Source organism: Mastigoproctus giganteus, chromosome 5, assembly GCF_048544385.1.
Source record: "Mastigoproctus giganteus isolate SK-2022 chromosome 5, ASM4854438v1, whole genome shotgun sequence".
Classification (NCBI taxonomy): Eukaryota; Metazoa; Arthropoda; class Arachnida; order Uropygi; family Thelyphonidae; genus Mastigoproctus; species Mastigoproctus giganteus.
In genome coordinates, this window is record NC_143579.1 from 32020568 (window position 1) to 32048151 (window position 27584).

Below are 27584 nucleotides of genomic sequence, written 5' to 3' on the forward strand. Positions count from 1 at the left end.
TATTAAGTCATCAATAACTGCTAATTAACTTTATTATCTCGAAATAACTGCATTTATATAACAATAACGAAACTCTTTGAATATCCAACAATTTTTATTTTACACAAAGTAAGAAATGAAGTTAAAAAATCAAGATGATCCACGACCTTTGTTTTAAAGATGGTTAAAAAGGATAACTGTACGTATTGATTGACATAAATGGGGTAGAATATAGCAGAGATTTCAGATCACAGTTAAAAAAGCACGTTCTGTTCAGAGATGCCAATGGGTGGATTCATTAAACTAAGACTGGAATGGGCTTTAATTTTGAATGCAATTTGGATTGGTGATTCCATACAGATGGGTGTCCAACACAGTTTTATTTAACATACATCGAACAAGTAGCCAACAACTGTGGTGTGTACTTCTAAAAGCAAACGTTCTGTCTCCTTTTTTTTTGTTTCTAGGGTTCCTCTACGCAATAGCTACACAGATATCCTATTTCACTAACTACTGTGTACTTTGATGACAGAGGATCTCACTACAAACAGATCTTTATATTGACTGTTAAAAAACTGTCTTTTTGTTCCATTATACAGTCAATCGTCTGTATAATCTTTCTTGGTCCATTGTAGGCAACTCCAGAAAAAAATTACAATGAGTACGTACATACAAACAAACATATGTACAACAGTTTGTCTTGATAGCTCTAAATATGTTAAGAAGTCACCCCGAAATCCAGCTTGGAGAGTTGATTGGTTTGGTCATGATTTTGATGGGTCTCATTACATTGTTTCGGTGAGGGGTTCCTACTCTACACCACTCGGAATACGAGGAAACTTCAAGTTGACTATTGGTGGAATTAAAGGATGTGGCCAAAGAGATTGTTCCTGTTGGGAAAATTAGAAAAAAATTGAAAACCTTGGTCGATCAAACCAAACTAGTTATGGTGAAATTGAGTTAGATATCATTGGTCTCATTACAGTGTATTTACATGGTAGGTTTTAAAATGGGGGTGTTGAAGGACGGTTATAGGGAGGCATTTAGATTGGCTACGTATTAAGAACAGGTCACAAGTGGATTTAAGATACAGATAAAAGACTCTACTAATATAATCAATCAAGAAAAGTTCTGGGATAGTTTTTATCAATGGATTTTATGAATTTATCCTGATTAAAACAAGATTTATGTAATCCGATGTTGGATCATGGACAGTAGCGGATAGCTCTTTGTGACATGGATTAAAAACTGTAAAAATTTAGAACCTTTTGCTATAAGTGGATTGAAAAACCGATTTAATGAGGACAGTGAACCAAAGTGGCAGTATCAAGAGGGTTTCATTTAGAAAGAAATGTATAGCTTCCGACAAACATCTGCACTCTGCATCCTGATGTCAACGAGAGGTCTTGGCTGTTTTCTTCTGTTACCACGAGGTGTTGTTGCTATGGAGACGACCAATATAAATATTGTTCCACACTCTACAAGCATCCCGACTTCTTCCTGTCTGGTGCGCTGGTTAAAGCAATGCACGTAGCTTCTTATGACATCACAGGTTGCTTCGATCTCCTTGTGGGAAATTTTATTCAGACATTTTTTCCGATAAAGAAACATTTTCCTCTTTTGCTGACAGTGAAAAATTGCTAAAAACGTGGGTGCAGAAAAAAACGTACGAAGCGTTGCAGTTTCTTCACTGGCCTCCGTAAAATATTAGCGATGCCCACATTAATAATCCTGTGGCGTAGCAAACATTATCAGTGATGAAGGAATTCGCTCTTGAGCAAGTGTCCAAACCATAAGTGTAGGGGGCGCAGTGCTCGTAGATTAGAGGACCAGAAATTCTTTCCATGTGTTCTTGAAGGAACTCTCCAGCATCAACTCCACAGTCTTGGGAAACGTGAAGGTATTTGCAATGGACAAACTCGCTGAAGGCACTGAAACAAATCAAAAAGAGTTCAATTAATATTTTAACAAAAATGATTGTAGTGGAGGAAATCAAATTGTGAATTGATGTTGGAAGTGTGTGTAGTCTTTTAATAAAAGAGAATACAAATGATTGATTTTAAATTAAACAATGTAGTCTTTAATGTGTAAAACAATTCAAATAAAAATATTCATAATTTCACTCGCTCTTGTAACTCGTGATCTTAGGTCACTCTTCGCTTTTCAAACAGTTTTAATAGATTCATATAAATCTTGAACGGTCTTAAGAGTACTGTACTACTGTATCATTCTTCATGGAGGTCCTTTTAAAGCTCCTTTAGTGACGAAGATAGAGAAAATCTCCTTCTCACTTCCCTCTCCAAAAATGCCCACAGTGGCTCAATAATGTTTAAGTCTGGTGATAATGGAAGGCATGGGAGATGTTTCGCCTCAGTTTCATGCTTCTCACAGATTGGACACATCTGGCTGTGTTTATTGGACCATCTTGAAACATGGCATCGTCTGTGAGAAACAAACGTTCCATGGTGCACCATGGAACGTTTGTTTCTCACACCCTAGATTTGTTTTTCCACCCTAGATATTAACGGCGCATACCCGCAAAAAGTCATAGAGGACACAGGAACGGAATCCAGCCACAAGCGTCTGGCAGGCTGGTGAAGTCTATCGGAAGCTCTTAGGAGACCATGTACACCTTGCCAGATTGCATTTTTTCCCGGACAGAAACAGAATCTTCCAAGATGATAATGCACCATGTCATTGTGCCCGCATAGCGAACAAGCGGTTCAAGGAACACGATATCACCCTTCTTGATTGGCCTCCAAATTCTCTTGGCCTTAATCCAATTGAACATCTTGGGATGTTTTGGAACGGGAAGTGAGGCGTATGGATACGCACTCATCATCTATTCCGACACAGTGGAAAACTTTGCAGGCAGCATGGCTGCAGATCCCGACGGATGTCTGAAGACATCAAGTAGAGTCAATGCCTAGGCGAATAGCGTCTGTTATCCGTGCGTACAGTGGCCCAACACGGTATTAGGTAGGCGGTCATAATACAGTGAACACTCACTGTATATATATATACTTGACTGGTTTTGTTCTGCTCACTGTATATTTTGTTTTCCATCTCTTCGTTCTTTTTCTCTCTCTTTCTTTTCATATCTACTATCAGTCTTGCATTTATACTTCTTTTTCAGGTGTCGCCATACAGAAAGTCTTACCTTCACTTTCCTTCATCAAAGAATAAAGTAAGAACTTTCCATATATGTCTAGAGGTTTGCATGAGGATGGCAAATTGCATTTCTTTTCTGAACACAACTGCTTTCGCGGCGAGTGATTTATCTCGTGGAATAATATTTGCTTGTTGTAAGCGGGCACTGAACAGGTATAAATAATGCGAGATGCTATTACCTTTCTCACATCAATATAACTTTTATTGCAGGATATAAAGAAAGAGTTTCCTTAATGTAAAATGCATGCAATATGAAAAAGAGAAACAGTAAAATATTGCATCTAAACAGAGAGAGAGAGAGAGAGAGAGAGAGAGAGAGAGAGCGCAATGGAGGCAAAGACCCTGTTCTTAAGAACACGCCCATTGGCACACACACACACACACACATACATACATACACATATAGGGAATTCAAGACAAAAATTCCATTCTCAAATGCCTTTCTACATTTTATAAATGAAAGTTACCTAACATTGTAGATCACTGTTGCTATGGTAGCATATAATCTCGAACCGGTGCACTGGTATGAAACTTACAGATCATGTTAATCTTTCCTACCTTGAATAATCAGGTATGTGTTGCGACAACGTTGACTGGGTACCGAGTGGACGATTCTTTGCAGTGATGAAAAACCATGTGTCCATTTCTCAATATTTGTAATATTCTCATTTTTTTAAAAAAAAATCTGTTGTTGATTTGATGCAAGTATATTCGAAGGCGTATCCCCTTTCCCAGTTTCTCTTCCAATTTTTCTATTTTTGTAATCGTTGCCATAATTATACCATAAGCGAGTTTCTGTTGTGTAGTGAATGCTGAAAAGCCTGCATATTTTTCTTGCATTCCCTACCATAGACAAACTTGTACAAAAGAGAAAATTATTTATGCAAGACACGTCAGGAAAGATGGCGTACATTTTGACGTAGTCACATTTTACATATATTAAGAAAATCCTTCCTTAAATATATGACTATAAAAGTCTGAGTGCCTTCAAAATTTGATAAGTAACTGTAATATTCCCCATCTTTCCTCACCAAAAAACAAGGATATTATTTATGCACGCCATTCAACGATATTGCTTTCTTCACGTTTTGCTCTCTGACCCCTGAAGATAATTTATCAGCTAGAAGCCTCCCACAAGAATACGTTTTCAGGCGCGAACATGGAAATCTTTTAGGATTTCGTGAAACAGGTGTTAGTGGATTTTGAAACGAGTCCCTTTGGATACGAGACTTGTATCTAAGTCGGGAAGTAGAGAGAGGTATAAAAAAAAGAAATGCATCCTGTTCAAGGACTGTTTTATAAAATGGAGGGAAAGAAACACATTTCCAAGATTGGGTTGGCATGAGGAAAGCACTATCATACGTCACTCCTGACATTCTGCAAAAAGAAGAATCAATCAAACTGCAAATGGATTTTGTGTGAATGGCTGTAGGTGATTTATAAATATTTTTTTGGACACGCTGTTTCTTTGGTCCACATCCTTTTTCACTCTGCTGACGAAGGATGGAAACTATGTCGTATATGAGAGGACTCAAACAGGATTTATCTTTTCTACAGCCAGAAGATTCCATAGTGGATATTTATATAAACTCATACATACTGGAGTATATAAACTTGAAATAAGTTTTAAAAAAAAAACCAGAATTTCAGAGAGAGAGAGAGAGAGAGAGAGAGGATGGTAAAGTATTTTCGGATGTTACACAGATACGGTTGCTATAGTAACTGTATTCACTTGGGTAATATGTTTTTGTGCATGGACTTTTTTACGGTTTATGATCAACAACTAGATTTCCATTCAGCAGTTAATGGCGTAGTTGGCGATATAAAACTACTTATTGTGTGCAGCTGGATTCTCATTGAAAGTAGTGGATGAAGAAGAGGACTTTGCAAAGGGTGGTGAAATTAATGCTTAAAGCATCTAGGAAAGAATATTTTCCACAACAAACTTTTGGATGAAGTTTTATGAACGTATTCAATCATCTTAGTAGCGAATTTGTTGACAACTAGTTTCTTTGCATATTTGTTTTCTTTCTGTGAAACGTTCTGTTGCGAACTTCGCGTTCCTCTTCTTGAAGTAATTGGTTTTCTGTTAAATACTTCATCTTCTGTTTCTCTACTGATTTGTCTAACTTTCTAAATTTGTCTAGTTTGTTCTTCCACTTAAGCTATTATCGACTACGTGTGTGGGTGTGGTTTGTACTTTTTTATGCAAGTTGATGATTCCATAAAGAAGTTGATATTCTTGCATGTGTTAATGACTATAACGTAATTATCTTTAATGGTGCCTTCAGCTTCAGTCGGGGAAGTTCGTGGGCAACCAGGCCACTATTCATCCTTCACATTTCTTTTCGCAGATAAACCCAGAGAAATGCATCACCAACGATTTCTGTTCATCTCTATTAGATACAATGAATGGCCACTTTATTAGGAACATTAGGAATATAGTGTCATAAATGATGAGTGCCAAGCAGCTCTACTTCAGGATAACTTTTAATTTTATTATGCAGGGGTTGAAGCCGTTTTATATTATTCAAAGTCGTGACCTTTCGCGAATGACGATTATAGAGGTGAAGCAGTTTGGGAATGTGGGTAGTGCAGCCCGAAACTCAATGGCTTTTCTTCTTTAAAAACATTCCTAATTTAATTCGGAACATTACCAAGTATGATGTGTTACCCAGCTAAGCAATGTGTTCTTTGAAACCGTTTTCACATGCTCAAAAACATGGGCATTTTCTGGTGCAATATCGGGCCAACTCATTTCTTAACTTCTTGCATTATATAGAGTGACTTACAAGAATGAACTACTTCCTAAAGCTTCGTATTCGAGGCAATCTATCTCTCTTCCAGTACAGTTCCTATTACGTAAAACGATGTGCGCTCCTCAGACAAAAGAACTGTTCTTTTTTCCAATAGCAAAGAGCTTCTTCAGACGTCCATGTATAAATTACAAAGAGAGGGAGCTACCTGTAGTACATCGACATTATTTATGCAAAACGACCTTAGAAAAATAACTGGTAATATAAATGACACTCCACTAGAAGGAAACTATCTTCGTAAATGCATTTTACATCGCTACAAGAAATGCAGGGACATGATATGACGAGATTCATACACTGCGCTCCCAAAAGTATGCGAACACCAATTAAAAACTGATACTTTTTTTTTGGAAATACAGTATATAATAAGTGGGTCCACGAGGAATGTCACTGCCTGAGAGCATTTTATTGGAATATACACTATCCTCAAAACAGTATCAGGATACATGATGGTTTCATATTGAGGCCACTACCACTTACTTCAGTAGCGCGCCAGTCTCCGTTGGGTTGCTTCCTCGTGAAGGAACAGTTGGTAGAATCGCCGTCCACCCCACGCCGCATGGAAAAGACCTGAGTTAGAATCCCGTCAATGATTCGAGGAATTTATGGGTCTTTTTCACAAATGGCTGAGCTAGTCGTTCTCAGGCGAGGGTTTCGTGTTTTTTTTTCTCCCGGAAACTAGAGTTCTTTTTCCAGCAAACAGCAAATCGACCACAGAACACACGCAATTTACAGACACATTACATACGATGCAATATGGCCTAACTTGCTGATGCGCCTAAACCCTACTGACGGCGGTGAATCATGCGATATAAGGGTATTTATAAGAATTTGTGGCAACAAATCCCATTCAATAACCAGCTCAGACCTTAGCTCACCAAATGACTGAGGAGTTGACTGTCGGCGTGCAATGCGACGCCCAAGGCGTCTAACACATGCTCCTCGGATTTAAGTGTGGTGATTGTGCTGGCCACGACAGTCGTTGGATATTTTCAGTTTCAAGATATTCCTCCACCACTTGAGCTCTATCTGCAGTGACATTGTTCAATAAAAGAAAATCTGGACCAATCGTACCCCTAAAAAGTCGCATGTAGGATTCAAGGATATGTTTTCGGTACCTCTGCGCAGTTACGGCACCCCTCTCTAAAACATAGTGTAAAAAATATGGAGGTCCTAAAGTCTCGAAACTTTATTAGACAGTTGGATAGATAACTTGAGTAGTCGAGACCCGCTAATGGTTAAAAGTAAGAATTGGTTTTTTGTTTGATTAGAGGGTCTCGACTACTCAAGTTGTCTGTCCAACCCTCTCTAAAACATGAAGAGCAGTGAGTCCGTTCATCATTATTCCGCTGCACAGGAGAACACAGCCTCCACCGTAAGTGTCTCTTTCTCTGATGTTGGAGGCATGGTACAGCATTCCTCGTTGTCTTCAGATTAAATAACGTATATAATCTGTTTGTAGACTAAAACGGGACTCATTAGTGAACAGAACTGTACCCCATTTTTCAGGGCTCCAAGTCACATGTTCATGGCACCAGTTTCGGCGAGCTCTGCAGTGGTTTATGGTTGATGGGATACAAACCACTGGCTTTCTTGCGTAGAGCCTATTTGAAATTAGCCTTCTTAACACAGTCCCGCTGGAAATGTTTTCACCTTTGGCCACAGCAACCTCAAGAGACAGTTGATTGCAGTTCATCATAGGGTTCCGCATTGCTGTTAGAGTCAGATAGCGATCTGTTCTGGTTGACGTAGCCTTTAGGCGACCTTGGCCAACTCTTCTTGTAATGGTTTCTGTCTCCTGAAACAGGTTCAATAGTACCGAGATGCACCGCATGATACATTAAGCCAACATGCCACCTCCGTCTGCGAGTGCCAGGCTTCAAGTCCTCCAACCACCCGCTATCAAAAAGAAACATCTAAACGACGAGGACTTGGTATCCTGAGTATTAAAAATGTGGTTATCTAAATGAGCAAGCCAAAAAACGGGAATGAAGTGATGTGATCGCAACTCATGTTTTTAGAGGTATGAATAATTTGCAAAATGTGTGGCTCTGTAAAATGGTAGATCGATTTCTATTGGATACTGGGAATTTGCATGCCAGGATGCCTATTATATCAAATATTTGCCTTCGGTGACACTATTCACAATAAAATATTCATGAAAAACATTTTGTTCTGTTGATTTTGTTGATCAGTGCATATGATATGTGAAATTCAAATTTTTTATAAAAATAAAATTAAATTATATTTAGTGTATATTCATTGTTATAATGATGAGGTTTCTTCAATTAAACCAAAGAAACTACATGTGAGTTCATAATAACACTTGCTTTGTTTTGTTTGCTCTTTGTTATTTGGTGTGGCACTTCAAATCGGCGGTGCAGTAATATAATTTTTAACTGCTGAGGGGCAAAAAATAAGAAATGCATAAAAGGAATGATTACTGTTCATGGTAGAGGTTTGGACAGCTGTAAAGGCAGTTTCGAAAGTATCTTCGGTCTCCAAGATCGAAAAAATATTCATCTCAGATTCCTGTAGGAAAATTTATGTTAATCGTTTTCTTTGAATTGACTTCGGATACGTTTATTTTTATTAATAAATATTTATCTACTGATTTATATTTAATAGATTTATTATAAATAGGGAAACAGAACGTATCCATTATAAATATTTAAATTTGCTTAAATGAATAGAATCATATCACAATTAAGCTGGTTTGTTCCCTTCATAGCAAAAGCACGTTTTTCAAATAGGAATGGATTTAATGCCGGAACAGATCTCATTTTCTAAATATGACGAGAGAAAAAAAAAAAAAAAACATAAATTTGCATCTGTTTATTGTTTCTTTCTAAAGTTAACGCAATAGATAAGAGCTGTATTTCATATTCTCAACGGGTATCTTTGGCTTTGTGCTTCTAACCGACTTTTCAAATTTAATTTGAAACTTTTGCCAAACACGTTAGCGTTAGGGTAAGCCCGAAACAGCATTCTGCATCTGCATTTTATCTTTAAATGTTTTTCAAATTAAATTTCTCCTCCACCTGTACACCGTCTTGAATATCTTTAGAAAGAAACAAAGGTTATTTTCTTAGAAACTTTTAACTTTGCTAAATATGAAAGATATATTTGTTTTAACAAGAAAGAAACCGCTTCTACTAAACAACAAAAGATGGAAAACACCTGCTTCTCTCACACTGTCATTTAAAAGGAAGAAAAAAAAGGGGGTTCGCTTTTGTTATTTTTAGTAGTAACAAACCACCCCATCAGATCTCTTTCCTCTCCCCCTTTATAATAAGAAAAAACACTGAGAATGTTATTGTATCTTGAGAAAGTCGTATGTCAAAAATAATTCGCATCAATGAATACGACAAACTTCTTTTTTTCTTCTTCTTATAAGATGCTCAAGTATAAAGAGGAAAATTGGAACATTAATAACCGCGTAATGTGTCATACAAAAAACGTATTTTGTTTGGCTAAACTTTTTAAGACTGAAATGGGTTTTTAGATTATTTATTTCGTGAGTATTCTCTTCGCCCTCTAGTGGTAGGTGCACATAACAACAAGTTCTCGCAATATCTCGTAGTATCTCGTGATATTCGAACTGAAAAATACTGTTAATCAGTATTTCAAAAATGTTTCATAATATTCTAAAAAAATATTAGATTTTTAGTTTAATATTTACACTCTAAAGGTTGTTTTAAAGCTATAAATTCGAAGGGCTTTTATAACAGCGTAATGTGTAACAAAAAACGTATTTTGCTCGGCTAAACGTTTTAAGACTGAAATGAGTTTTTAGATTATTTATTTCGCGAGTATTCTGTTCGCCCTCTAGTGGTAGCTACACATAACAACAAGAATCTCGCAATATCTCGTAGTATCTCGTAATATTCGAACTGAAAAATACTGTTAATCAGTATTTCAAAAATGTTTCATAATATTCTAAAAAATATAAAAGAATATTTGATTTTTAGTTTAATATTTACTCTCTAAAGGTTGTTTTAAAGCTATAAATTAGAAGGGCTTTTATAACAGCGTAATGTGTAACAAAAAACGTATTTTTCTCGGCTAAACTTTTTAAGACTGAAATGGGTTTTTAGATTATTTATTTCGTGAGTATTCTCTTCGCCCTCTAGTGGTAGCTACATATAACAACAAGTATCTCGCAATATCTCGTAGTATCTCGTGATATTCAAACTGAAAAATACTGTTAATCAGTTTCATAAAATTTTAAAAAATATAAAAGAATATTTGATTTTTAATCTAATATTTACTCTGCAAAGGTTGATTTAAAGCTATAAATTAGAAGGGCTTTTATTTGTGATGTAATTCTATTGAATGCGATATTTTATATGATTACAAAATTAAGAGAAACATTTTTTAATGAGCGTTCCAGATGCCCTCTAGCGGTAGCTGATCATGGCATCAATTTTCTTTAAACTGAACTTGATCGATTTTAGAATTTAATCGAACTATCTTAAAAATGAAAAGCATAATAAATGGATTGTCCTAGTAACAAGTGTAGGTTATAAAGTAGTAGCAAGGTTTATTATTTAATCCTGTTAGAAGCAATGTGGATTATGTTTGTTTTTGCACGTCTGTGATAGCTCCTTGTTTATGCTGACAACAGTTAATATCCAAAGATGATCTGTATAATAATAAACAGGATACTGTACAATGAAATTTCCATTACTGTCATTATATTTCGCGCTGCATCTCAGGAGAATTGAGAACAAACAGATAATAATTACTAGCTATCTCATCGTATCCAATTAATGAGATTCTCATCGTTGTAATGAAATGGAATTGCTAACTGTGTTTATTTGAATTGATTGCAAATATTGCTGCGAGAATTAGATAAGGAACGGATTCATCACTGCTGTAAAAGTCGGAAGGGGCTTCGCGTTAGTTATCACACAAGATAAAGTGGTCTTGTTTTGCACGAGATAAATAAAGTCGCGCGAGAGATAGCTCAAGGATAAATTTAAGGCTTTATTTAATGCCTAGTGTTTATCAAAAGCGGAAAGGCACTTGGAATTTGGATACTGAAATGATGAACCTTAAAAGGGGAAAAAATGCGGCTAATAGAGGTATACATAAATAAAAATTAATTGTTTAAACGATATAAGATCAATAAAAGGATTTTATTTATCTTATGTCAACTATTCACGCGCAGAACATGTTCTTGTTAGGTTTTAGGAGCATTAGTGACTAAGGTCGTATTGCTTCCTATATGCTGTCTGTAAATTGCTTGTGTTTTGTGGTCGATTTTCTGTTTGCTGGATGAAAAACCCGAGTTTCTGGGCGAAAACCCATGCACCCTCTCCTGAGACCGACTAACTCAGCTACGTTGTGAAAAAGACCCATAAAACTGTTGGAAACGAAGCCATTACTGTGGATAGTCACTGGACAAAGTGGACGAAGACCTTCAGATGTCAGGCTGGACGTTCTTCACCAATGAATCATGGTTTCAACTGACTCAGTATGCAAACTCTCTGTATACTGGTTGTAAGATGTGGATCTTACAAATTAAAATAGAAATATTTGCTTTGCTAAATAAATCCAGGAAGGGCAATGGAAAGTGAGGATTAACATTAATGGCCGAGTATTAATTAAAGATAGTAAATGTTAAGATTGGATATTTAGTTTAAATGCAAATAAGTTTAAAGTTTGAAGAATGCTGGAATTAATAAAGGATAGTTTTAGGCTTGGGAATTAAAATAGTGGCAAAAAGGTAAACAAGTAATTTAAATAATACAGGAGAACAAACAGAGACAGCGCAGGACTAGAGAAGGGGTGCCATTTGAGACAGGCGTGAAAGGTTGCTGAGGGCAAGGACAATAGGAAGTTAAATGGAATTTACGAAGCGTTTCTTTTGATCTAAGCCATTATTAGAAACTAAACAGCAAATGAGTGGACGTCCAGTGTTCGCACCAGAAAGAAAACGGCGTCAGGCTGACTGATATTTGAGCGTTTTGATATATTTAGAGAGAAACGTGTGAAAATGAAAATGAGTGTTTTTGGAGGTTACCGGCAAGCATGAAAGGTCATACTGCCGTGTGAAAAAAATAAGACATTTCTAGAGAAGGGTTGGTTCGTGCGCTAGGGAGACAGCTCGGGAGAATTGTTTTGGCAAATAGAAAGGAATGGAAAATTAAACAAAATATGGGGATTGGTTGGAGTCCTTATAGTCCTTGGAGGAGGCGTTCCGAACTTTAGAGAAAGAGTAAAGTTCGGGGGGAGAAAAATGGAGAGAGTGTCCATTCTGTATATGACTTCTGTGTGGGGTGGTCTAAGGGGAGAAGGTCATGAGTTGCCGATTGGAGTAGAGGTAGTCGAGTTGGGTAATGTAGGACTTGTAGAAAAAGTCTGAAGAGTAGCTCCCGAAGGACCCGTTCATGGGTTCCAGCTCCCACCCGTAGAGAATGAGCCAAGAGTGTATATATGTGCCTATATAGCCTACCTGAGATGGTGCACTCTGTCCGCCACTAAGGAAAGCAGAGTGCTCAAGAAAATGGAGAAACTCAAAGAGCCACATAACTGAAGTAAGTCTGTCAGGCAGAGGAAGCCTGGACGCAAGGAATGTGGGATCAGCGGCCATATCGGAACGTAAGTCTGTTCCTTGTGTTTTTTTTTTTTTAAACCCAAACTCTTGGACTCATAATCTGAACTCCTGTAAGAATTTGATTGACAGTTCTTTCTAACGAAGTTAAATTTGAAATAGGCAAGTGAGTACTAAGGTTGAGATAGTTTGTTATGAATGTAGATGATTATGAATTAACGTAAGGGTGGTAAAGGGTATGATTAAGCTGATAACTAAAGAGTAATTAAGGTAGAATGAGGGATTAATAGTGAATATTACTGATGGAAGAGATAAAAAAATTGGTAATGTAAGAGAATGATTGAGTAATCATCGATGATTCAAATTACGTAAAATACAACTGATACAAACTGATGTTAATAATTCGTAAATTGAGAATAGTTGATGAGAGAGAGATATAGTGTAGTGTACTGTAGTTTGGTTTACGTATGTATATAAGAATTGGCATGCTTGTATGTAAATATTTGTTTCTTTTATGGAAATGTTGTATTTATGTGAATATTGTCTTTAATGCTTATTTTTGTAATAAATGTAATTTTCGTAATAAATGTGTGTCTTTAATGTTCTGCTTACAGACCGCTTTACACACCCTAGAATTTGGAATTTTCTGTAAATTGCAGTCAGATTTGCGTTTTGTGGGGCTGTTAAAAACGTCAACAGAGTGTTCAGTGAATTGCATTATAAGTTAAGTTTATTTTATTCATTCCCCCCCCACACAAACACACATGGTCTATAATGTACAGAAAATTCCCATTCAGCATGTACATTTCCACCTGTTGACACTGGAGGTATGTTGTACAATAATCCCGTAGGATTGTTGGCCCAAACGTTTTCACAGAAACATTGACATAGACATGGTTTCAGCAGGACAGCGCAATAAGTCACATTTAACGTGCAGCTATGGAGGAACTATTCCACTTGTTCGAAGTTTGCTTAATTTCAGATGGATTACTCCAACTACACTCCCTAGAGTATAGTGGGAGTAATCCGTATAAGCCGTGCAGACTGGGGCCTTAAGCTGCGAGCTCTGGCCCTCATCTATAATGCCATATTTGTCCCCAATAGTTTGCAATGGAGCCTCAGTATGGTGTACTAGGGCCTACCTCCGCCGAAATCGCCGTAAACTAGACTCCATACAGCGTTCTATGCCGTAACAAGGGCGTGCTGTACAGTAAGCACCCCAGCTCTACAGGTGCTATCTGGATGTATATCCCTACACCTAGAGGTAATAAGAAGAGGATTGTATCAACGGCTGAAGAAGAGTATTCCCACCGAAACAGCAGGCATCACTCTTAACCTTGATAACAACCCCAAACAGGAAAGAAAGAGAATCTCTGAAATTATGTACAGGACCTGGCAAGAGACATGGGACACCACCAATAAAGGATTAATAACCAAAAGTTTCATTACCCTCTGTGAACCTCGTCAGTCAAAGCCTCCTCCCTGGTACTCACCAGGCCTTCATACTACATTTCTATTGACAGGCCACGGACCCTTTAAAGGGAACCGAATATTTCTAGACATAGAAGATGATCCACTGTGTCACTATGGGGCTGAAGAAACGGGGGATCACGTAATGTATGACTGCCATGAATATGACGCGTTTGCCACTAAAATCCAAGATAATCCCCGGAATTGCGAGCACCTGATTATAATGGACGAGCAGCGCTACGCCGCCTTTACTGAGTTTGCGCAGTCTGTCTTCACTGCTAGACGGGTTAGGCACCCAATCACCACCCATTGAAGATCAAAATAAGAAACTTCCTGGATATGACAATCCTCTTAGGGAGAAAAAACCAGGGGGAGGAGACCTCGCCACCCCTCTTTTTTCACTCTGGTGGGGCATGGGCCTGTTCCACTGACTTGGGGTTATCTTCTCTATGGACCCCGTATCTCTATCTTTTCCCCCCAGTCTTCAGTCTCCCTCCCCTTCTCTAACTTACAATTAACGTCCGAATCAACTTCAAATTGCTTGAGCCCTACACCCAAAAACTTAATAAACATCAAATCGCCCAACTAGTACTCCTTTTGTTTTGGCTGACCCCTATCTATAGCGTGTTTTTTGGGGGTTCTTGCCACTGAAATCTTAGGAAATTAACGTCTAGGGCAACAGTGCGTTACCTACATTGTGGCAGCACATCGGAGAAGTATCATGCCTGCATCAGTAAAACAACGCTCCATATCATACTGCTCGTGTTGTGGCAGACTGATTTTAGGACATGAGCGTGAAAAAGTTAGACTGGCCAACCCAGAGCTCTAACTTCTGGATTGAATTGGACAGTTCGGGTGGGTGAGAGGAGACTGTGCCCAAAAAACAGAGCTGAACTGGTAGCCGTTTTAAGGGTCTAATGGCGCGATATATCGGAAGACATTTACAAAAGAACTGGTGGAGACTAGAGGCTGTCATGAAGGCTAAAGGTTTTAGAACACATTATTAGTTTTCCTGCAAAAAAAAGACTGTGTAGATATTCAAATTTCCGGATATTAATGGTAAGGCAGTGTATCTATATTTCACGAAATCAAAACAAAAATATGTGAAGCAGTAGCAAATTCACCATAGAAAATTAACAGAAGCCAAATAATGAATGCAGAAATTATCTGAGGTACAGAACATAGTTTATTCTCTTTTCTTAACAAACTTTTCTCGAGATAGTCTAATTACGCAAATTTGATCAAGTCGGCATTGTCGGGATTCTCATGAACTTTAGAAAGGCCATGGTAAAAACTGAGTGATGCTAATCATGCATACATTAATTTCACTAGAAAGCTTCTTAATTAGTTCACTAACTAGAGAATCATTGCTTATTAACTAAACACGATTAGCAATCACTTTGGAAGGCTACCTTGTCGATCTTCCGAAGAAAAAAGAAATCCCCAAAATGTCGTATTTAAATAGAGCCAATGATAATTAAATATTCCAAGGACTTATCAGATTAGTGCTTATTGGTTTTGTATTAAAGTCACAATCTGTGGAACATATGCAAGTGGCATAAGACAAAAACAGCAACTAATGTGGAACATCATCCCCTTGCAGATTGGTTTTTCGATATTCTTCGCACGTCATCAGAGTTATCTTGACAGCAGAATATTAAATAGCGGCTATGTGTGAAAGGAACGAACACTATCGGGACATGTTGTTTCGCTTTTATCTACTCTTTCTAGTGGTCTCTGCTGTTAATAACTTGCTCTGATGTTAGGTGCTATCGGACTTCACTTAGCGATCATTCCTTCCTGTTTCCCCTCAATCTGATAAATGAAGAATGCATTCCATTACATTATAACAAGTTAATGAAAGGTAGAAAAAGTTTGCTTTTTTTATTTGTACAAATAGCTATTGAAAGTGTGCTTAATAATTTGGTAATTTTATCAATATAGACGATGATATACCAATATACACCTCATGGGTCTGTTGGTGTATCAGTAGTACGTTCGAAGGCAGTTGTTGTTCCAGTTGAATTCCTGCTCCAAAAAGCAAAAAGATTTTAAGGGCTCAAAAATAAAATTTTAAGTCGTAAGGGACGTAGTATGAATTCTTTGTCCCGGATGCTGAATTATCTAGGCGCGGCCGGCCCTGTTAAGGACAAACAAATTTCTTTATGTTACAACAGAAAGAGTTCTGAGCATATTCAGTTTTTTTCAAGAAGAGATTTCGCAAGTTAGTTAACTGCTGCTTGAAGGAATCTCTGGATTAGGAGTGGGAGATGGTGTCTGGACTCTTGTGTGAAGATTGCAGGGAATATTGTATTGCCGTGTGGTATCAAAGGCTATATTTTCAGACTTACTATGACTAGATGTTCATTACTAACGAATACATTACAAATGCTTTTTATGTTATGGTTTTTACCATCAAATCTAGCAAGAATCTGTTTCTTCGCAACCAATACTGATTTTTATTCATTACTGCTTGAGATTCAAGGATCTAGTGAGTCGCTTATGTACCATTTTTTCCTAAGCAACTGAAACAAGAAATAGATCGGTATTTATGCGGAGATGATTGATCTTTCTCTGGTTTTGGACATCGCCAGAATAACTGAATAATAAATACTACAAGGTCGTTTTATTTAGTTGATGTAACATTGGGAAATGTCCCTAAACAGATCATCCAACAGCCCTGTTGTGGGGTTTTCTATATATGGTTGATTATAAGTAAGATAATGACTAGGGTAAAATCGCAAGGTGCATGAGAGGAGGGGCTGTCAACAATATCGGAGGACATTTACAAAAAAATTGGTAGAGAGTTTCACGGAGACTAGGGACTGTTATGATTATGAAGCCTAAAGGTTTCATGTTATTAGTTTTCCTAAGAATAAAGGTTATTTGTAGATAGGAAAGTGTTCGGATATTTAATGACAGGGCAGTGTAAATCGATAGGGTTTATTGTGGAAGGAAATCTAGGTAACAGAGTCCATGCTCTGTTCTTTTCACGTTTACCTGTATCTCAAACATCCTTTCACCAATGATTGGTGTATCTGCGACTTCCATAAGAAGATTCCGACATAGCAGCAAGGGTTGCAGCTAATATCGAATTTGTGGTATGCTCAGTTGCTTTATCTATGGCACAGATGCTTAAACCACAGCCCGTTTTTCGGGGGCAGCCCACAATAAAGTTTTATCTGCCCTAAGAAACAGTTCTGTAAATTATCGCTATTCAAATTAGATATTCTAGAGGCAAAATATGGACACATCAATCATCTTTACGACTTCAGATGCACTCTAACATCAGCTAGAAGTACTCTCAAGATAATTTTAAAAATAGTAAATGTTCTTTCTTTTATTTATATACATAAATATAAATTTATTAAATGCTGTGAAAAAATTGATTTAGAGTGTTGTATATTTAGGGAGTATTGGGAGAAGCAATATTTCTTTATAGATCGGTAAGTAAAAGGTTTGTGCTTCATTTGCGAAGAACAGTGATAGTGTTAAAGACACCTTTCTTCTTTTTTAGTTTTGTGGAACAAAACAGTACGATATTAAACCCTTCCTTTGTATGGCCCGTGGAGTTCTAATATTTGTGAGTGAGGAAAGAAATGAGTACGCTTACAAGCTGATTAGTCAGAGAATGTATTATAAGGAAATGGGGAAAACTCTTGCCTGGTTTTATTCTGTTAGGATTAATAGTATCACTGCCATATGAATGCCGGTCTAGATGAGATGAACTTCGAAGTTTTAGTGGATGAAATGTACCATAATACACATTTGCTTCTTTTGGTCCTCGAGTTGTGATATCACTTTTCCAGGTTTCCGACCTAACACTTTGGAGCAGCAGTGCCAATCTAACTCAATCGTTGATAAAGGAGGCTAGTGGAAGTTGACAAGACTTGAGCAGGATGTCAGAAAAGACAACAGCCAGTCATACAACCCAGTACACAGTGGCAAACAAAGAGCTAGGGAGCATAGATCCAAGGACCCATGGGTTCTCAAGAATACAGGGTAGCAGTGTCTCGTGCGCGGAATATTTTCGGTGCACATTTCGTCTTGATACCAGTGTAGCGGTATTCAGATGTCGCAGTTATCTGAAATTGTTTCCGACCAGGTGCATTCATTCATAGCTTCAGTGCATTTATGTGGTTTTTCCAAGAGGATGAGCCACTTCAAAAGGACAAAATTGTACAGAACTGGGTCCATGAATATTTGTCACAGATCTCTATCCAATTGAGCACTTGAAGGATAAGGTGTAATGTGCTTTCTTCAGAGTAGAGATCCGCAACCATCCAATTTGTAACATCTGTGGCAATAGTTGAGCCGTTATGAGCCTGCATCCGTGTCGCATGCTTCTCACACCTCTTTGATTCCGTGCAATGGCGAATCTAGGCAATTCCGAGGGCTAAAGTGGGAACCTACTGGTTAGATAGGTGTAGCTAATAAAATGACCACTCAGTACATATTATTAATAATACATACTGAACTATGATGTTTATTATCTGTTTTTTTTATCTATTAAATGATAGTCCCAGTGATTGAAAAAATAACAAATAATTTAAACAGTTTTAAATTTTAAAAATTTATAAAATATGGATATTTTTAAAACAAAAAATTCAGTTTTGAGATCGTTGATGGTTGACTTCGTAAACCAAATAAATCACTCACTTGAGGAAAATCACTTAATCGTATCGATCCGATGAATCTAGAAACGTGATTTGGCACTTCCACCACGAAAACTTGATCAATAATTTAACTGCTACTTGAGTTAATGGAAAACGATAGTAATCGATTGTAATCGATGATGCTCTCAGAAAAATCCAAGTATATTATTTATTATAAAGGTTATATTCGAAGGAAATTAATCTCCTCAGGTTACAGTATCATCATTAATAACACCAACATAGTCTACGCGTATAAAAGAAAGTACAGCGAGCCATTTGAATTCCCAGCGTTACTATAATACTTCTTGGAGCTGGAAGTCCAAGTGTTAGTATACCTAAACCTTGCAGCTCTGTCAATACTCGATTTACGATCTATTTCAGAGGCTTTGAGGTACCAAGATAGATAGGGACACTTCCTCAACAAGACAGAATACACTGGTAATCGAACACGTTAAAAAAAAAACAATTTATTCATTTTCTCTGATTTAAATAAAGGACAAGCTCTGAGCACTGTTATTGCCACAAAATAAGCGAATACAGAGAGAAACGGATTCATCTGATTAAGTCCAATGAGGGCATTCACTAAGCCCACTCTTCGGATGATAGCTCCAATTCTTTTTGCAGCTGCCGTAATCCCTTGATTGCGAAGAAAGAGTAATTCCTATCAGATTTCTATTATGTTCTTCCGAATACGACGGCCGTTAGGTTTTATTGCCTTACCGCTTATGACTTCCGTGTGTCGCTTAATTAGCTTCTCCAAACTATAGCGGACATTCAATTCGACTAAGGACACATCTTTTGAGAACTCCTTAGCCGTGCAGTACGACTCCTAAATGAATTCTTCTTTCTCTCGTCCGATTTTAATAACCCAGTTTGTTTTCTCCCGTTTTCTCCTTCCCCCTTCCCCCCCAAACAAATGTCCTTCGTGTCCTTCACGCGACCTGCTGCCGTATTCAATTTAGCTAATATCCGTACATGCACCATCTGATTTCATCACAGTCTCCCCTGTAAAGGATGCTCTGCCGCATAACTCTAACGTCATACCGTTTTTTAACTCATAATTAAGAAAACTTCTTTAATAGAAAACAAATAGCTTACCAGCAGGATTTTCTTAATCCTTCTTCAACATTCTTTTCTTCATCAACGGTTTCTGACATCTCCAGTAGGTGGCGGTACTTGGGAGCACACTTATCTTCGTCCAATGAGATATTTCTAAAACACAGGGCGTGTCTAATGTAAGCTGACTCGAAAAAAACAAAAATAAATATAGTTAGGGAAGGACGTTTGCCATTAAAATTATTACTAAATATAATACCACGTGAAATTAATAATATAATTTATTAAGCTATTTGCCTAAACTGCTATACATTAAGGTAACGTTTCAGGTATCTTACCGATTCCCAATCATCAGACCGTGCTGCTGACAGACTCCTCTTGCCGATGCCCCTAGAAACTTGGAAAATAGCTTAATAAACTATATTATTAATTACACGTGGTACTAGAGTGGTATTATATTTAGTAATAATCTTAATGAAAAATAAATATAAATTGTTTAATAATTTTTTCGAATATCCAGATTATTATCAGACATCTGATTAGTTAAAAAAAATAAAATTCATAGACTTATATATTATAATTAGATAGAGTAAGATACCATCTTGAGACAGAAAGAATGAAAAAAACAGAAAATTGAGAAAGAATGAAAAAATGAAATATTATTAGCCAATAAACACCTTGGAAAATTTAAAAATAGTATTTAAAGAATTCTTTGTTCTGGCAGGTGGCGCTATAATTTACTGGAAAAGGAATTTCACTTATAATAGATATAAATATTAATTTAAGGTGTATGTAAATTACTTCAATTAATTATACTAATCTTCAATGAATTCAAATTTACTTAATTATTAATTATATAATATTAATTTAATTATTATTATATAGTAAATTTAAATATTTGCTTATAATATCGTAGCAAAATTTGCTTTCCTCTGTTCAGAATAGTGTTATAGACACAAGGCTGAAATCGTGATTAGCGGATTATTGTGCAGGTTGCGAACAAGTTTTCAGTTTTGTATTCTGATTGGTCGTTGCTGGAAAAATAAAGCAATCGCCTTCCTGCCACCCCCACCGATGATTTCTGTCCTGCGGGAAAGAGTAGAGCGATTCACAACAAATAAACACGCAACCGAACTCCGTGTGTACGGCGAACTTCGACCTATCGGATTTACGGCAACTGGCAATATTGGAGTTTTCTCACATCCGCACGACTAAACGGCTACGCAGGTGCGAGTAGAGCATCCCCTCGAGGTTAGTGTACCGGCAGTCAATATCTTTCCATACGTGTCGGCAGCTGCTCGATTTGCCGATATTCCCGCGTTCCCATAGGATGAACGCAGATCCGTTTGGAAATAACGACACGCCACAAACGGCAGACGAAGAAAGCGCCGAAAATGGCAACCGACTCGATAAGCTTACCTGCAGACAACGACTAATTAATAGCTGTCTACAGGTGATGCTGCTGTCTGTGTGTGTGTCCCGGATGATCCCTATAGGACAGGCTCTCTTGGAACTGTTCACGCGCTGAAAGGATGGAAACATGTTGCAGATCGAAAGAGACAGAGAAGGAGGGAGGATGAAAGAAAGAGAGTAAGGGACAGAAAGAGAAAAGGAAAACAAGAGAGGGAGAGAAGGAAAGAAATAAAGGGAGAATGAAAAGAAAGAGAGAAAGACAAATGAAGAAATAAGAAGAGAGAAGAAAGAAAGAGAGAGGGAGGGAGAACAAGTAACAGAGAGACAGAGCAGGTGAGAGGCAGAGAAAGATCGAAAAACGGGTAAAAAGGGAAGGGAATAAAGATAGAGAAAGAAATAGGGAGAGAGAAAAGAAAAGAGATAAAGAAAGTGAGAAAAAGGATGACGATGAGACAAACAGACACAGGGAAACAGATAAAAAGAGAAAGGGACTATGAGAAAGAGAGAAATGCAAAAGAAAGCGAGACTGACAGAAACAGAAGGAGAGAAAGAGCGAGAGCTAAAAAGAAGAGAGAGAGAGAGAGAGAGAGAGAGAGAGAGAGAGAGAGAGAGAGAGATAAACAGAAAGAAAAGAACAAAAGGGAGAAATAAAGAAAAAAGGAGAAAAAGATAAACGAAGAAATAAGAAAGAGATAAAGAAGGAAAGTGAGAGACAGAGAAAGAGAGACAGGCAGACGAGAGAGAGAAAGAGAAGAAAGGAAGATACACAGAGCGATTGAGAAAAAAAACAAAAGGGAAAATAAAGAAAAACGGAGAAAAAGATAAACGAAGAAATAAGAAAGAGATAAAGAAGGAAAGTGAGAGACAGAGAAAGAGAGACAGGCAGAGCGAGAGAGAGAGATAGAGAGAGAGAAAGAGAGAAGAAAGGAAGATACACAGAGCGATTGAGAGAAAATAACAAAAGGGAAAAATAAAGAAAAAAGGACAAAAGGGAGAAATAAAGAAAAAAGGACAAAAGGGAGAAATAAAGAAAAAAGGAGAAAAAGATAAACGAAGAAATAAGAAAGAGATAAAGAAGGAAAGTGAGAGACAGAGAAAGAGAGACAGGCAGAGCGAGAGAGAGATAAAGACAGAAAGAGAGAAGAAAGGAAGATACGCAGAGCGATTGAGAGAAACGGATGAAACAGAGAGAGTGACAGAGAGAAAGGAAAAGATGGAGTGATACAGACAGGAAAGAAGAAAAACGGAAGAGCAAAAGAGCGGGAGAGAAAAGAAGAGAAAGATAACGGAGAGAAACGAAGAGAAAGATAACGGAGAGAAAGAAAGAATGACAGTGTGAAGTAAACAGACAGAAAGAAAGAGAGAAACATATAAAAGAGAAATAGACAGAAAAAGATAGAAAGAAAGAAAGACAAAAGAACGAGAGAGAGAGACAGACGGACGGAGCGAGAGAGAGGCAGAAAAGAAGTGGAAAAGAATTACAAAGAGAGAGACAAAAAAAGAAGAGGAAGAAAATAAAGAGAAAAAAAGAAAGAAAATAACAGAGACAGGCCGAAAGAGAGAGAGAAAGGAGAGAGGCAGAACAGTAGAGAGAGAGTAAGAGTGATGGACAACGAAAGAGAAAGAAAGAACGAAGACAGACAGAAAAGTAGAGATCTCGATCGAGAGAGAGAGAGAGAGAGAGAGAGAGAGAGAGAGTGGGGGGGGGTTATTTATCACACAGTTGAGCAGAGCGATATATCTTCAGTACTGGTTTGTGTATTGTAAAAGTGTCCTAACGGTTGGTTTGCTTTTTATGCTGTAATGAAACCCGTAATACCTCGAAGCAACTGATGCAATTAAGTCTTTGACGTGAAAAGGCACTTTTATCTTTCTTTCACTCTTTCCAAGCATTTGAACCCACACATTCCCGGGAAAGTGGCTTAGCCACTATACTACACAGCCCTCTGTATAAAACGGACGAGGAGATGGAAAGAAACATAAATAGATGGACGGTGGACAGAAAGAGAGGTGAGATATCATGCAGTGTGAAATACAATACCTTAGAAAGACAAAGAACGGGAGAGATTGAAAGAGACAGTCATAAAGAAAAATGGAAGAATAGTGTAAGTTATAAGTTACGTACATATAAAGAATGGAATATTTATTGAACAACGTACCTTCTTGGATAGGTCCGGGCACGCACAACTCCTTGATGACTTGCCTTGCCCCAGCGACAACATTATTGAACACTTTCCTCTGGATGACCGTGAAGCAACGATTCATGTGGTCGTCAACGCACAGAACGCTGTCCTGCAAGGTCCTGCAAAAGAAAAGCATCCCTCGCATCTATTTGGCACAACACCAACATTACATTTAAAACACAAAACAGATGTTTAACAAACAACTACATGAGCGGCCAGAATAATACGAACACCAGCCATTATGAGATAGATTTCGTGTTGATATCCTTAATGATTCGAATTAATTTGGCGAACTTCAACTCTTCGATGGAAATCGCAACAAACTTAACAACGGTTTGTTGCTAGGTTTTGTTTTTTGTTAACAACAAACCTAACAACGGTTTGTTGAATATTGAACATCAGTCCAGGTGGAGTAACCGACTTTCGTCAGTTACTCCACCCGGATCATTTGGTGATGGACAGACAGACATCTTTAAATCCGACGTTACCTTATGTTTCTGCAATCGAGTTTCCACACTGTCCAGAGATTTCCTCAAACGCGACTTGTCTCACAATGTCTGGCTAGATGTTCGTAATTATTTTGACTGACTGGAAGCCACGCTGACATCGAGAAATCCTCCTCATTAAGAATAAAAGTTTACCAACTGTAGATGCTTGTTATTATGAATATACTTTGAAGTTGTTTATTCGAGGCAATGGCGTGTTGTAGCTGGGGCAGATAATAAATTATTTTCGATGAAATTTTGAATAAAAAATAGTTGTTTAATGAGATATAAGGCTGGTAAGCAATTAGTAAAGTTCTTGATTATAATTAGGTTTGTTAAAAGCACTTATTGTAAAAATCGGGCCGAATTTTTTGGCTTGGATGACAACCGGTAATCTATTGGAAATTTTGATACATCCGGTTGCTAATTATTGCCTGATACAAAATAAAACGATGTATTTTTAATTTATTTAAGAGAGAGAGAGAGAGAGAGAAAGGAATAATTTCTTAAATACACAGAAAGATAGACAGAGAGTTAGGAGGAAAATAGAGAAGACATAAGAGACTAAGAGAGAGAGGGAGAGAGAGATGGAAAAGACAGACAGAAAAAGAGAAAAGGGAAGGGATATGAAACGAGAGAAAAGGATGGAGAGAAAGAGGATGAAAAAAGGGAAACGAATAGTAAGAAAGACAGAGAGAAAGAGAAGAAGGATAGAGAGAAAGAGAGTTAAAGAAAAGTAGAAACAAAAGAGAAAGAACAGCGTGAAAAGAAAGAGAGAGAGATGGGGAAAACAGATAGAAAGAGAGTGAGAGAACAGAAGAGTAGAAACAAAACAGAAAGATAGACAACGAGAGAACGAGCGAGAGAGGGATGAAAAAAACAGAGAAAGAGAGAAAAAGGGATAGATAGAATGAGAGAAATGGGATGAAGACAAAGAGAGTGAAAATAGAGAAAAGAAAAAGCAAAAGCAAAACAGAGAGAAAGAATAGTGAGAAAAGAAAAAGAGAAAGGGAGATGGAGAGAAAGAGCGTCAAAGAAAAGAAAAGTAGAAACAAAAGAGGAACAACAGGGTGAAAAATTAGAAAGACAAAAATTGGAAAAACGAATAGGAAGAGAGTGAAAGAAGAGAAAAATAAACGTGAAACGGAGAGAAAGAAATGGATAAAAAGACAAAAAGAGGAAACAAGCGAGAGAGATGGGAAAAAAAAGAAAGAAAGGGAGATGATTGAGTGGAAAACAGATAGAGAGAAAAAGAGACGTCATGGAGAGAAAGAGAGTGAAATAAAGGAAAGTTAAAAACAAAAGAGAAACAACAGCGAGAAAAGACACAGAGAAAGACATGTTGGGAAAAAGTGAGAAAGAGAACACTATAAACAAAATGGAGAGAAAGAAAAGGATGAAAAAGACAGAGAGAACTTAGGGGGAGATAAAGAAAAGAAAGAAAGAAAGACAAGAGAAAGAGAGAGATTGGTCGATTGCGTTTTATTCAGTAGCGAGCTGTTCCTATTTCATCCGGGCCGGAGTGTCTATTTTCACCGCATCTTCCCTGGACCACATATTACGCTGTGAATAAATTATACCGAGTGGGGGCCCCGCATCTTTGATCACGGATAACAACACTTGCCGCTTTGACCTTAACGTATTTCGCTCGTGCGATGTTCTCATGCGAACGCGTGAATCCGCTGTTATTAAAAAGAAATCAACTAAATGAAGGGCTCCGCATCCCCGTACAAAATAGTCGGGTTCGTTTCGGAACTGTACGCAAACCGCGATTACGTAGATTAATGTTTACGCGAGTAACCGCGGTACGCACCATAATTACGGCAGGGTCTCGGAAGCGCTCTTTACCCGCACCCACAGTTCCGTACAAGAAACGAAGTCGCCGGAAGGGCGATGCTCGAGTTGGCACCTTGCCAATTAAAATATCCTGTCCGAAGCGGCACCGTTTGCGCGAACTTTGTTGTAACGCCGGGGTACAGCCGGCAACAGCGAGTTGTTTTCCCATTCACCCACCGATTTCGAAATCAATAAATTTTTAATTTTAATAAATTAATTTAATTACATAAAATTAAAAAGATCCATTACTTTAATTACGCTTATAATTCTACCCGAAGAAGACTTTTTAAAACTTACCGAAACGTACCGAGTTTCCTCATAATATTATTTTTGTGATGCTGTTTTTTGTTGCAGATTTTTAACATGTTATGTAATCGGAATATGTTAAATGCTAGTAATGTAATTTACCTGAAGAAGACTTGTTAAAACTTACTGAAACGTTGTACTCAGTTTCCACATAATATTAATGTGGTGCTGATTTTTGTTACAGGATTGTGTTTATGTTCTCTTAAGGGTTATGTTCAAACCCCACCCGCAAAACAGCAGTGCGTAAGCCTAATGGAAAACTCAAGCAACAAACTGGAATTATTGATGTCCGTTAATCAGCTGATTTCTTCTTTGCGATGCTGATTATCTCTTGCCAGGTAAGTCAATATTCTTTACTATCTCGTGAACACCGAATACACTTATCTGACTGGAATCGCAGTGCTCCAGATATTTTTTCCTGTCTCGATTGATGAGGTGGGGTGGGGGGAGAACTAAAATAGCAGATGGCATATCGGTAAAAGGTTTCTTAAGTATGCACGAAAGCACATCTTTCCTTAAAACGTCTAGTTTTGTACATGGTCACTAGACGGCGCTCTTCTAAGGAATATTATTTATCACTATACTAGAGAAATCAAAAGGAGGAAAGAAAGATAAATGGTGAATATTGTTAAAATAAATCAAAATTATAATTAATAAAAAATTACTTTAAAGAATTAAGCATGATGGTAAATTTCACGAGTAAATACGGTATTCGAAAAAAATCAGTTTTGATTCTTATAAAATTGGTTCTATCAAAGTTGTGTCTTATTAACGTTGTAGAGATGGGTAATGCTTTAGATAAAAATTTGTAGAAAAAATATCAACCAAAATGTTTACAGTAAAAAAAAAAAAAAAAAAAAACAATTGAAAATTCGAAAATTCAAATTCAAAAAAGCACGAACTGAAGACGATTGCTGTTTTACTCGAATATTCAGCGGAAATCTAATAGAACCTTGGTAAGACGAGTAGTAATCACTGCAAAAAACGTATACCAAGTCATTTATGTGTCGCGAAAGAGGAAAGGACTGAGCGATTGTTCATTAAAGTGTGTAATTTCCGTATTCGTCTGGCCACAATCTTAAATTCGGTATCCTTAAAGAATCTGTTAAGCTATTTGTGCCACTGTTCAATGTATGGGACAGAAATAAAGCATTTTTTGATATTACTATATTGGTTGGTGTCGTTTTTTGTATCCTGTCCTTAGCTAGTACTCTAATTCGGTTTATTGTATCAAGGGGTTCACCTCTGTTTAAGAATCTGCTGGTTAATATCTGTATTTCTGAGTCTAAAGCAAATTCCGTCATTGAATATTTATAGGCATTGAGAAACTGATTAAAAATAATAGACCTTTTGTAGGTGAACGGATGATAGCTCTTATAATTTAGAAGCATGTCGATGTTGTAACAGCTATTATCCGTTCACCTACAAAAGGTCTATAATCAGTTTCTCAATGGCTATAAATATTCAAAGACGGAATCTGTTTTAGACTCAGAAATACAAATATTATCCAGCAGATTCTTAAACAGAGGTTACGTCCTTGCTACAATAAACCGAATTAGGATACAAGGTAAAGATATGATACAAAAAATACACCAACTAATAATAGTAATATCAAAAAATGCTTTATTTCTGTTCCATAAATTGAACAGTGGCAC

General features: G+C 37.3%; 1 protein-coding gene across 2 annotated transcripts in view; it reads right to left on the reverse strand.

Moving 5' to 3' along the window:
• Positions 1-207: 207 nt before the first annotated feature.
• LOC150085285 (uncharacterized) overlaps positions 208-27584 on the reverse strand; it is a 104802-nt gene continuing 77425 nt past the window's right edge. The window contains exons 3-5 of one of the 2 annotated variants that reach the window (XM_090373132.1): positions 23279-23421; positions 19749-19890; positions 208-869 (exon numbers count right to left, since the gene is read on the reverse strand). In XM_090373132.1, coding sequence (XP_090229258.1) covers positions 842-869; positions 19749-19890; positions 23279-23421 — 313 coding nt within the window. In that variant the 3' untranslated portion in view covers positions 208-841. Of the gene's footprint in view, positions 1911-19748; positions 19891-23278; positions 23422-27584 lie in introns of both variants that reach the window. The other variant, XM_090373131.1, reaches the window with a different exon arrangement.